The sequence below is a fragment of the Arachis stenosperma genome, chromosome 2, assembly GCF_014773155.1.
Source record: "Arachis stenosperma cultivar V10309 chromosome 2, arast.V10309.gnm1.PFL2, whole genome shotgun sequence".
Lineage (NCBI taxonomy): Eukaryota > Viridiplantae > Streptophyta > Magnoliopsida > Fabales > Fabaceae > Arachis > Arachis stenosperma.
This window is the reverse complement of record NC_080378.1, coordinates 25500118-25513775: the sequence shown is the minus strand read 5'-3', so window position 1 is coordinate 25513775 and position 13658 is coordinate 25500118. Positions and strand designations below refer to the sequence as shown.

General features: G+C 33.6%; 1 protein-coding gene across 1 annotated transcript; it reads left to right on the top strand.

Moving 5' to 3' along the window:
- The first annotated feature begins 2838 nt into the window (after positions 1–2838).
- LOC130962722 (protein FAR1-RELATED SEQUENCE 5-like) lies at positions 2839–4249 on the top strand. Its single transcript, XM_057888898.1, has 3 exons — positions 2839–3311; positions 3674–3798; positions 4068–4249. The coding sequence occupies exons 1-3, from the start codon at positions 2839–2841 to the stop codon at positions 4247–4249; spliced, it is 780 nt and encodes a 259-aa protein (XP_057744881.1).
- Positions 4250–13658: the final 9409 nt, after the last annotated feature.

Here is a 13658-nt window from a genome sequence, read left to right as displayed (position 1 = left end):
TTATCCTTATCAGGGCGTTACATAATTAAAGCGTGTCTTGTTGGCATGTACTAACAGATGTAACCGAAATGAAAGCACTTTCTCATAAATCCTTCAACTATACTTCTATTCTATTATTTTATGTTTAAACATTATACTTTGTTAGACCTTCACATTGCCGCTAATTATTTTTAATATATCCCACAGCTGGTGTAATATTAATATATTGGTTTAGAGGGGGTGTAATACACATATATGACTCTAAATACTATACTTTAAATTTAGGTTTAATCAAAATTATTATTCACAATTTTTACAAAATTACTGTGCACTAAAAAAATGTGGATCACGATTTCAATGAAACGAACTTAGTGGGATAATTGTGTATGATTCAGGGTCCGTTTAGGAAACACCAAAACACTACTTTTTTTTACTTTTGACTTATAAAGTTATATTAATAGTGTTTGGTACAATTTTTTAGATAAACTTTTAACTTTTCAAAAAATTATTTAAAAACTTTTAAAGAAGTTAAAAAATGTGACTTTTTCTATTTTCAAAAGCGATTTTATCACTCCTATTTAATGCACAACTTTAAAATAAGGACTTCTATAATAACTTTCCAAACACAAATAATTTATTTAAAAGTTGTTATTAATAAAAGTCCTTATATTTTAAACTCTTTTTTCAAAAGAACTTATTTAAGAAGTTTAGCCAAACTGGCCTTCAATCGTCAATGACTCGAATTATTGGAACAAATCATGAATTATACTTTTGTTATGTGCAACTAGAATTGTTTGTGTTCGAAATCAACGGCTGAGATGGCTTTGGAAAATACGATTTCTCGCCTCCTTGCTATACGCGTCAGTCATGCAATACATATGAATTATCACACACAAATATCATATTATCATGTATTTGTGATAAAGTCTAATTATTATAATAAGAAAGAGTATATGAACCAACTCTTAATCAGTCAAAAATGGAACAACTTAATTAATTATAATTATATTAATTAGTTTTATTAATTTATAATTTAAAATATTTGTTATTAATTGTTTCACCAAAATCAAATTTGGTGAGATACGTTCAGTAGCTTACGACGTGAATCACGAAAATTGATTCCTTAGCTTCCGTCTCTTCACCCACTTTTCCTTTCCATGACTGTCGTTCATCTGTTCTCTCTCCCAAACAGCAAAGACGCCAACCTCCTCCATCCAAGGCATCTTCTTGGTGCTCCGCTATCGGTAACCTTCGGTCTGTGCCGCTATTAGTGGTGCTGAGATTGATCGTGCTGCAAGACGTTCCCGGTTGCAGTGCAACATTTCACTCTTCTCCTCATCAATTTCCTCCACTGTCTCCACCAAATAATTCAACCAGTGTCTCCGTCGTCACTTCTCCACCGTGCGGGCCGCTTTTCCTGCACTAAGAAGCCGACATTGGTGCAACACGTTTCCGGTTGCGGTGCAACCTTTCACGCTTTTCCTCATCAATTATTCCTACCGTCCACATCAAATCATTTAACCCGTGGCTCTGTTGTCGCTTCTCCAAGGTGCGTTCTGCGTTTCCTCCACAAAGAAGCTGCCGTTGCGGCGCAAAGCTTCTGGAAAAGAATATTCTCCATGGACTTTTCAATCTCGGAAGGCGAATCGAATAGCACATTGATCAATACTAACGAAGGCAATGAAGAATTGAGTGTCGATGAAGTTGTTACTCAAGAGGGGTCTAATGTATGTTGTATGTTGTATAGGCTAGTATTCAATTCCATGAAGTTTTATGAGGATGTGACTTGTGAATGTTTCTTAAGTTTATTTATTTGGAAAAATCTGGTACATTGATGTGGTTAGTGGACATATTAATAAGGTATGTTTGTAATTGAAGATAGCATTCTATTGTATACTTGTAAGTTATAATGTGTGGCATCAATCAAATAAGATCCCTGAAGGCTATGCTTAGCTAATGTCATTGACATAAAAATGCCGAGAGAGAAAGACATAGATAGTGGATACAGAAACTCGTTGGGTTGTGGAGAAGACATGTAAAATCTTTTTGCTCAAAGACAAAATTTTTTGTATTTTATATTCTTCCTAAATGTGTGAATAGAAAATATCCATTTCTATCTCTCTGCTGTTGTATTTCTATATCACAATTCATGCCATCAATTAAATATTGTTAATGATGCATTAATGCGTAAAATTTTTTTTATGAAAATGTGTAATGTGAATGTTTCTTATTTATGGCAATTAGATTTGTTTACATTGATTTTTTTGAAAATATCTGGTACAATGATGTGATTAGTTGAGATATTAATAAAGTATGTTTGACTCCTATATGTGTTTCCTTCTATTTTTTGATATGTTTTATTGGATTGCTTCATTATATAGTAATGGTCGTAAGTTGATTAAAATTTTTTTCCGATGGTCTTTAATTGAAGGTCGACGAAGTTACCGATGTCATGGTGACGAGAAAGGATGAGTTGAAATTGAGACACGAGGTTTGAATTATTCCTTAATTATTTGTTAGCACGTTATAGTTGGTGTGTAAATGCTAGTTTTGATTGTTATTTGGATTTGTAAATTGACATTACAGTTGTTGGATCATAGTGGGATCAGTTAAGAAGAAATTCCAGTCATAGGAATGTGTTTTGATTCGTTGCCTCTGGCACAGAAATTTTATGCAAGTTATGCAAAGAAAGTTGGGTTTGTCACTAAAGTCAGGAACACGAATTTTGACAAGACGCGGAAGGAATCAAAGATACCCATTAATCAATCTATTTATTGCACACAAGAAGGTTATCAGGAGTCTCAGGTGAAGGCAGCAACTTAGGCAAATAGAATTACAGTCAAGAGATGCAGAGAAAGGATGTATGTCATGCTGGACAGGGAGAAGAAAAGTTGGATTGTGTCTAGATCAGAATTGAGGCATTCTCACCCCTGTTTGGCTAAGAAAGTGGTCCACTCTCATGAGTACAGGGATTTGACAATGCATGCTAAGTGTGTCATTACGGATAATGACGAGGCTGGCATAAGACCCAACAAGACGTATCTAGCACTGGCAAACGAGGTTGGCAGGTCTTCAAACCTGAGTTTTTTAGAAAAGAATGTCAGAAATTACATCACAAGAACACTCCGATGTGCTGATGACAATGCGGACTTTAAGGAGATGATGAATTATTTTGTTCGAATAAAAGAGATCAATCCCAACTTTTTTTATGCAATAGATGTTGATGATGCTAATATGTTCAGGAGCGCACTCTGGGTAGATGCAAGGTGCAGGGCTTCATATGAATATTACGAAGATGTGGTGTCGTTCGACACCACTTACAGAAGAAACAGGTATGTTTTTACTTATGGGTCAATCGCAAAAATAGTTATTTTTTTAATATGTTTTTGGGTCTATCATTTGTTGTTGGTGTTTTCACAAGCACAGTCTACTATTTGCATCCTTTGTCGGTGTAAACCACCATGGGAAGTCTACTCTTTTTTGTTGTGCTTTACTTGGGAGCGAGGAAATCCCTAGTTTTGAGTGGATGTTCACGCAATAGGTGAGATGTGTGGGGACTGCGCCAAAGAGAATCATAACTGACCAGTGCAAGGCCATGGCCGGTGCTATTAGGGGTCCTACCAAATACTGTCCACCAATGGTGCATCTAGCACATAATGAAGAAGTCACAATTCAAGCTTGGAGGTTACACTAGGTACGGAGAATTGAATGCTAAGATGAATCACATTGTGCATAATTCTCCTTCTGCTGACTCTTTTAAAGTTGATTGGGCTGAATTCATCAAAGAATTCGACCTAGGTCAGAACAGATGGTTAACAGGTCTGTTATCATTAACTTGAATATTGTATATTGGTTGCATATTGCCTATTTATTCACTGTTGTGCTTTCCGCCGGTTTGAATTGGCCGTTGTTTTTATAGAAGTGTATTAGATGTTTTTTTAATTAGTCAGTGGATGTTCTTTTCAATATGAAAACAGATGGTTCCTCTCTTAGGAAATTAGATGTTTTTTATTTGTTTTATCAGTTCTTTGAAAGCAGTCATCATGTTCTGTATAGAAGACACCCTTATGCTCTGTTTTTTTATGCAGACCTTTATGCCAATCGACGAAAATGGGTTCCAATATTCTTCAAGAGTGAATTTTGGGCCCGTATGAGGAGTACACAGCGGAGTGAAAGTATGCACGCATTTTACGGGGGGTTTTTGCTTTGCAAGAGTGGCTTGGTTCAGTTCGTCCATGAATACGACAATGTGTTTAAAAACAAGGAGTAGAAGGAGCTGGAAGATGATGCTGCGGACTCGAAAGGAGTCCTTCCATGTATAGGGAGCACAGGCATTGAGAGACAGTTTCAGAGGAAATACACCAGTAATATGTTCAGGATCCTTCAGCTGGAGGTAAGAAAAAAAACCGATTACGTGATTCGATCAATTGAACAACAGGTTGACACAATTTTTGTTATAGTGGACGAGTAGAAGGTTTTTTGGAAGAAGGCTGTCTACCATACTTTCATAGTAGAGTATGCGCATTCGGGAATGCTTAACACATGAAACAAAGAAACCATATCCCGAACCATCCACTTCGCCATGAAAAGAAACATCCCAATGCCTGTCAGAAGCACCATCCATTTAAAAGAATGGTCACAGTCACGGTGCCAACACAAATGAACCTGTCGTGTAGACTGATTACGACATAAGGCTGTGCAATGCTTAAAGTACCAGCAAATGCCACAATTTCAGCAATAAAAAAGGACAAAAAATAAATAAACTTCTATTTGTAGTCATAAACATAAACAAATGGGGTATATACATCGATCAAAGTAGCCTGAATAGTATAATTAGACAATGCATTTCTTAATGAACTAAAGACATCCACAGTTTGAGAACTAATTAATTGAAAGTTGCCAACACTTAACACATGATACCTGCTGAGTAATATCTAAGAAACCAAAATCCATTCACTTTTCAGGGAAGTACACGCACCCGCAAATGCATTGCACGTGAAAACCCGGAAAACATACCGAGAACTATCCCATTCTTAAAGAAAGGAAACATCCTAATGCATATCAGAAGCACCATCCACGTAAAAATTTGGATAAAGTCACCAGCAACTTCACAATCTCAGCAACAAGTAATCATAAACCTACAGTGGAACAGGATTTCTGAGGCTCACACGGAACTGATGTAAGGCAGTAAATGCCATATAAACGTCCATAACTCTAACACAGTGAAACTATATAAATAGTACGGCAAGTGCACATTTTCATGATTTTTACCTAGGCATCTGTCTTCTTCTGTTGTCTTCCCCCCTTTCTTGGCTTTTTGATGGGTAACCCCGCACGCTGCAACATGGTCTTCGTGCTGTAAAGGGTAATCTCACCGCCTTAGTCTTGTTTTTTGGCTGGTTGCGGTGCACATTCTGGCTTTCCAATGCATCTAGAGCCAAATGTTTGAATTATGCGGACCCATCACTATGTCTAGTATAATTTCCTTCCGAAATTCCTGTAGAATGTCCTGAGTGGCAAAACTGTGTGTGAGCGAGATATTTTGATACCAATAGATGTAGTTGAACCTCCATCAAATCTGTCTAAAAAAATCACTTTTTGATACTGCAATTTTAAATAATCACATTCAGACCAAATTTAAAGTTGAAAAAAAAAAAGAAATAAACTAACTTATAACTAACTTCCTCTTTTTTGAAAATTCCAAACCACATGCAATTTAGCAAAATCCAACTCCTAATAACATCATCTTTCGGTCCTTAATTTCAGTAACATCCAATCTCTAATTACAGTAATTTAACAACATCCAACAATTTAGTAAGGGTAAGTCACGTCGACTACAACCACACTTCCTTAACCTTAGCATAGATAAGCAAACAAAATTAAACCAACTCTAATCCTTTTTGTTACCTAACTCCCAAAACCGCATAAAAAAATGTGCAAACAGAAATCAGTTATTCAAATATAAGACCAAAAGTATAAACTTTTTTGAGTGCCAGAGACATGTTGCATGAATGAAAAAAGCATCCAATGTTTAATAATTAAAAAACTTGTATGTACAGTTAAGACCTTTCTCCACCGACCTCCAAAGCAAAATTTTCCCTCTAACTTGTGCACGAGAATAACCTATTATAACTCGAAACTGTTTTCCTAATTTATGTGCATGTAACATTATCATTTCAATAGCCAATGACAATCCATAAGTAAGAAGAACATCACCATCTCTTATTTTTGTGACCGCATGCTTAACTATCACCTTGTTTGGAAGTATAATCTTCTCATTTATAAAATGCTTAATATCTGAGTGGAGAGAAGCTTTTGATTCATCCAATCAATTACTGTATACATTCAACAGTCTCTACCTAAAGAATGCAAATCTAATATAAATTCTTACCTAAGTGAATGTTCAAATGAATTAAAATACTAGTCATGCTATGTAAATCACCACTTTCCCTCGACTACTGAAATCAACAAACATTCATATGCGCACAACATAATCAATTACAATATTCTCCTAAACAATTGCCTAAGAGTTAATTGGACATATTTAGAACAGGAAAAAAATATTAATTAAACAAGAAAGCTAGGATCACACAATAGCTACAGGCACACAAACATCTCAAGTTCATATTGCTATTCATAGCCAACAGGGGCTAAGTTTAGTGGTACCTAAACATAGCACAAGTTCATGTTTTGGAATATGAAATACCACAATTTGAATCTCATTCAAAAGCCATGATCTCATTACTAATCCCCAAATATAGTAGAAAAGAATCATCTAGCAAAATGAAACACCATAACCAAAACCTCTAACAAAACCGTCTGATGCAATTAACAGCAACATATAACAAAGCTATATTTATAACCAAATCAAAGGCAACATCCCACAACTTGTAAACCGTAGTATTCAAAAAGCAGATATCAATCAACTCCAAATATTAAACACTCATCAATTAGTTCTCGCAAGGGATGTTTTGAGGCTGGGACAGGGGACGTTCTATCACTTTCGTGGTAGCAGGGCAGAGAGGCTTCAATGGTGCTGCCAACACCGACATGTAGCAGCAGCGGCGCACTCTTGGCAACAAGCAGAATCGCTTTGTTCCTCACAACTAGATGGCATGACATTGCTGCGGCAGAGATGGGTGTGACTCTGAATGACGTGCCACTGACCAAGTCGACGGGAGAGAAGCTTTGCGGTGTTCTGAAGCTAGCTTTGGAGGATGGATGTTGCCCGCACCATACAGACCGAGGCGCAGCGACCGTCGAGGGCGAAGGAGAACGCCATGTGATGAGCCTGGTGGTGTGGCACTGCCGTGGATGGTTTTGGACGATTGATACGGTGAAACGGTGAAAGGAGAAGAGAGGGTTCAGTTAGGTTAATTATGTTTATCTAGGTTAATTTGAAAAGTTGCTGAAGTGGATTAGGCTTTGTGTTCTCAGCCTAACAAGAGTTGGCAGGTTTTTAGCTGAAACCATCTTGGTTCCTTAGCATTATTGTTATAATAAACTCTTAAACTAGCGTCACCATCCAAAAAATACACACCAAAAATTCGTAAATACAAAAGTATATCCCAAAAATTATTTTTGATAGACAAAAGTGTCATACTCTTTGTAAGATTTGATATTCAGAGTAAAGTACTAAAACAGTCATGAAAGATTATGATGCTGATAATTTTAATTATAGATGATAATTAAAACTAACTTGTAACCATGAAAGAGGGACTCAGATATACAAAACTCAAACCCTAAAAATTTATAAAAAGTTTTTAAATTACCCCTTTAGCCCAACTTAACTACTCCCAAACTCCAATCCTATCACATCCCCAATCTTCAATAGTCTTCATCACCACTCCTAATTGATGTGTTCGTATTTTTAGTACTTTTTCTTGCATTAATTTCATATTTTCATAGGATTAATTACAGTTTCTTCCTCTAAACTAATTACTTTTAAGTATTATTTGTTACTAAGGTGTTTTATAAGTGTTTCTAAAGAAATACGGGATAAAGAAAAGAAATCTAAGGAGCAAGAGAAGAATATTCGAAGGGCAAACAAATAGACAAATATGCAAAATCAAAGTACGTAGCAATCAAAGTCATGCAACCATGCAGTGGCATTTAACGCCTTCGAAAAGAATTTGCAAATGCTGTCGATCTTGACCTCTTCGTACTTGAGTTATAGAAGTCCAATTGAGGCAGTTCCAATGACATTGGAAAGCTAACATCTAGAGTTTCGAAATGATATGCATATGTCTATAGTGAACATTTAGTTTGAGCCGCACACGACCCTCATCTTTCAGCTCGTAAAAACATCGTCCAAGGGCTTGCTTCACGTTAGACGCCCAAATTACCAAGTTAAATGCCCAGCACTGAAATGCAAACCCCCTGGAGCTACAAGAAGTGGCGTTTAACGCCAATGTCAAGCGTGCAACGCCACGCCCCTGTAAGCCAAGATTGAAGTGGCATGCAACGCCCTAGATAGGTTTAGAAGTGATGTGTAACACTACACATATGGCGTGTAATGCCAAGGCCCAAAATGAAAGTGGCATTTAACATCAAGCTTGGTGTTAAATGCCTAAGTTCAATTCGAAACTCAAGTTACACATCCAAGATCCCAAGTGTCACGCCAATTGAAGCCCACTCTTCTAGATATGTAATTTCGGTTTAAGATTGATATGATTCTATTAGGATTTGAATTTGATTTGATTTAGTTTTAGTTTTAGAATTTGAATTATTGTTATTAATTATCGTATTCTTCCTAAAAGATTAGATAAGATTTAGTTTTGAATTTAACTTTTAGGTAAACCTAGGATATAAATAAGTGAACATGATTCACAGAGAAGGGGGATCTTCGGATCCCACCTCTAGTTTTCTCGGCACAGTTCTATTTTTAATTGTTGTTTTTTTCATTCCTTCATGAGTAACTAATTCCTCTGCCAAAGGGTTAGGAGCTCTGTTTATATTTTCTATAGATTATAAATCTAAGTTTTCTTTTATTTTAAAATATGACATTCATTTATTTCATTATTGAGTTATTCGTTCTTCATTCCTACTAATCCCATTTTGAATTTGTTTATTGTTTCGACAGAACTGATATCGAAATTATGCTTGAAAACTCTTTCAATATAATTTTTTTTGAATTCGATTAGACATAGTGTTTCAATTAGTGTGCGACAATACATAATTTTCAATCACTCTAATTTTAAATACGTGACATATAATTTGGATTAGAACAACTTTTGAAAATTATGTTTTCTCAGAAGATTCAATCGGACAGGACTAGCTTGGATACATGATATATAATCCGACCTAAGGATTACTTTTGAATCTTATGACGAGAAACTGAATCGGATTTGTACTTAACCTCTTCAATTAATTGATTGACTAAGACATTGGTAGTTAGTTAATTGAATAAAAATTGAGAAGTCTAGACATTGTAAAACATCAGTTAATTAAGGTTCATCGTAAAAAGATCTCTGCATGTTTTAAAATAGGCAAACAAAGTTTAATTTTCTTAGAATTTAAATATCTTTGAAACCTTAACTTTCTCTATTATTATTCTCTCTCAATCAAGCATACGTTTACTGTACTCTTTCTAGCATTCAACATTCAAACAATCTAAGTTTCAGTATTCATCAATCCATATTTATTTAATCTAATTAAAAATTTAACTCAATATTTGCTTGCTCAATCTTTTAATTCTTGTAGAGATGATATCCACTCATCGTAATAGTACTTGAAAGATTCAGTACATTTATCGGTATCTGTGAACTTTACTTTTTGGCTTTCGCTCATCACCAATCTCTCAATTCTTTTCTCAAACTCTCTCATGTCGCATCCACTCCATTCCCACACAAAACCTATTAATTTCTTCAATTTGAATGTATTTTTATTAATAGTCAATAGTGTTTCAAATCTTGATATAGGATTTTTCATTACGATGTAGCTATGGACGGGTGCAATGAGAAATTGGCCTACCAATACTAAAGTGCAATTGCAAGAACACCTGGGAAAGTTATAAATGCAGATGAGATAGAAGTTTGCACCACATGCTAGACAATGATATGTGTATAGGTGAGGCCTTTTTAAGTTTGTATAACTCTTATTTTGTTGCACATCTATAGAGATTTGAGATTATATAATCATTTCACTTTGTTTAATTAACTGATGGAAAATATGCGTCATCAGTGAACAGTGAAAACTTTATCATATGGATTATTATTCTAGTCATGGCTATTGCTGGTTTTGTAGGATATATTTTATAAGTATAGAATCTTAATTTGCAAGTGACAAATTAATGGGTTTTCTCTGGGAATAGAGTGGATAAGGGAGGAGAGGGTTTGAGAGATTGAGAGCATGGTGATGAAGAGTATTGGAGATTAATGATAATATATGTTTAGAGTTTGAAAATAGTTAGGTTAGATTAGTGGGATAATTTAATTTTTTTTTATAATTTTTTGGATTTAGATAATTTTATTTATTGGAGTTTATCTTTTATGATTACAAGTTAGTTTTATTTTTTCTATGGTTAGATTTGTCAATATCATAATTTTTTTATGGTCAGTTTTAGTATTTTACTCTAAAATATAATGTATCATTTTGCTTTTTAATATGCATAATGTATACTTTTATTTTACATATGACACAAATTACCATGATTTTCATAAGCGGACTGAACTGGATCAACTCAGTTGACCTAAGCTAACAACCAGATTAGATCGATTTCGGAGGAAAATTATTGGAGGAAAATTATTTGGTATCAAATCGATCAAAATTTTGAAAAATTGGTCAATACTTGATTAACAGTGGAATCCAGATTTTTAGTGGTTAATAAATTTAAAATAATAAATAACAAAAAATCAATTTTAAAAATATATATAACATTATTTTATTATACTAGTTTAACTTTAATTAAATTTCGGTTAAACTTTTGAACTTCTAACTCTATCAATTTGATATTCAATTCGGTTTTTAAAATATTGTAAATTACTACGCTCTTATTTATAATCAATGTTTTAAAAATTAAATCCATCATTAAATTAGTATAGTTAAAGGTTTAAAAGTTTAAAAGTTTAACCAAGGTTTTTTTCTTCAGTTTTTTTAATATTTGAGAGAATAAAGTGTGATTTCTCACCTTTAATTCTATAAATGGGATCAAAAATAAATATGAGAGAGAACAATAAAATGTTAGATTTAACACTGGACACCATTTATTTTTTTTTTCACTAGAAAGAATCTACTCCCAATTCAATCGCTATTAAACCAATAGAGTTGATGTTCAAAGGTTTAAAAATTCAACTGAAAATTTAATAAGAGTTGATGTTCAAAGGTTTAAAAATTCAACTTGAAAATAAGAATAAGAGCAAAAATCACTCTATAAAAATGGAGATAGACATAAAATTCCTTCATTAAAAAAAGAGTTGTCATGAGTTGTCATGAGGGACGGAGGTACATTGTAGCCAAACGGAGGTAAAGGCCGCCACTCTCCTAATCTAAAAATTTTGTAATAAAATTTTTGTTATTTCTACTTTAATTCTTCTCAAATTTTATATTTTAGCCCTCTTTTATTTAAAGAAAAAACTTTATAACTTTTTTATGTTTAATTAAGGATTAAAAATAAAAATAAAAATAAAAATATTTAGTAATAATTTTTATATGTATTCTTATATATTAAATTCATATATAATTTTCTTCTAAATAACTTAATCCTTATATTTATAAACAAATATAAGCGTATAGAGTAATAAAGTGATGTGTATAATAATATATGTAAAATGCTTAAATTCAAACAATGCAGGTCATAAAAAATATTGACATCTTTATAAAATAATAAAAAATATATAAAAATATATCATAAAATTATTAAGTATTAATTTTTTAAAAAGTTTTTGTTTCTCAAATAGTCTACTACGCTCTTGGTTATCACATAATAAGGTCCAAATACTTACCACAATTTTTTGTGGTAAAGATACTAATATTTGAATCTTAAAAAGAATTTCAAATTGAAATTGTTCAACATCTACAATATTTTTTATTTTAAATGATTGTACTATATACTTTATTTGAGTATACTTATTGAATTGAACAATTTGATAAAAATTTGTGGAACTATAATTTTTTGCAGGGAGTGGAGATAGAGAGAAGTACTTCCCAATCATAGAAAATGAGAATCAATATGGGGGTTGAAAGGACTTTTAGAGTGTAAGGTAAATAATGAAAGTTTGTCTCTCATTCTCACTTCCCTATATTATTTAAATATTATCTCTATCTGAAAATATACTAATTCATCAAGTTAGTAATCTAATTAAATTGAAATTTAAACAAATTAAAAAAATAAAATTTTAAGTATAATTATTTCTACTGCACTAGTTGTAAATGAGCTAATTATTTATTAAATATTTAACATGTGTTAACTATGGTAAGTAATCAGTCGGAAATAGCAATTTTCAACTATGAAAATTACTATAAATTATATACTATAAAATGTTTGGAGTTATTCAATACAAAGCTTTTTTGTCCAATTCCTTATCCACCAAAAAGTGAACTCAAGGATTTATGCCTAAGAGCAAGTCCAATGCATGAATTTTAATTTTACTTTTCCTGACACAAAGAGGTCCTAATCGTTGGAGCAAAAGAAGAGAAGGTCCCTACACAAATTTTTAGAGGACCCAAGTCTTTTGAACAGGAACTTTGAGAAGCCAATAATAACTTATCAAATGGCAAGTTATTATTTAAATAAATAATTATACTATAATAAATAATTATATTAAATAATTACAAACTCAGAGGTATATTAAAGAAATAGAGATAAAAGCAAAAGAAAGGAAAATTGAAAGGATGGCCAAAGAAAGGAAAAGGGAGATGGATATGCAAATACATAATGCTGACACGTCTACAATGAGTGAAAAACGACAAGCTCTTTGGTGGACGAAATTGTGATCCTCTTTGTATTTGCATGAGATTTAAAAATTGGCTCTATTGGAATTTATGATCACAACTTCATTTAACTAAACCAGCAAGTGTACTGGGTCATCCAAGTAATACCTTACGTGAGTAAGGGTCGATCCCACAGAGATTGTTGGTATGAAGCAAGCTATGGTCACCTTGTAAATCTCAGTTAGGCAGATTAAATGGTTATGGGTTTCCAAAATTAATAATAAATAGAAAATAAAAAGGGATAGAAATACTTATGTAAATCAATAGTGGAAATTTCAGATAGGCGTGTGGAGATGCTAGAATCCTTTCGAATCTCTACTTTCTTATTGCTTTCATCCAATCCTTCTTACTCCTTTCCATAGCAAGCTGTATGTAGGGCATCACCATCATCAATGGCTACTTTTAATCCTCTCGGGAAAATGGTCCTATGCGCTGTCACTGCACGGCTAATCGTCTGGAGGCATCACCCTTGTTGATAGTTACATCCCATCCTCTCAGTGAAAATAGTCCAAATGCTCTGTCACAGCACGGCTAATCATCTGTCGGTTCTCGATCATGATGGAATAGGATCCATTGATCCTTTTGCGTTTGTCATCACGCCTAGCAATCGCGAGTTTGAAGCTCGTCACAGTCATTCAATACCGGAATCCTACTCGGAATACCACAGACAAGGTTAGACTTTTCGGATCCCCATGAATGCCGCCATCTATCTAGCTTATATCACGAAGATTCTGTTGGGGAATCTAAGA

Excerpts from the sequence above, each read along its gene's own strand:
- LOC130962722 (XM_057888898.1), top strand. The coding sequence starts at position 2,839 with ATGTATGTCATGCTGGACAGGGAGAAGAAAAGTTGGATTGTGTCTAGA. Across the intron at positions 3,312-3,673 it reads ACCACTTACAGAAGAAACAG|GTACGGAGAATTGAATGCTA; the intron begins GTATGTTTTTAC and ends AGGTTACACTAG. Across the intron at positions 3,799-4,067 it reads TCAGAACAGATGGTTAACAG|ACCTTTATGCCAATCGACGA; the intron begins GTCTGTTATCAT and ends TTTTTTATGCAG.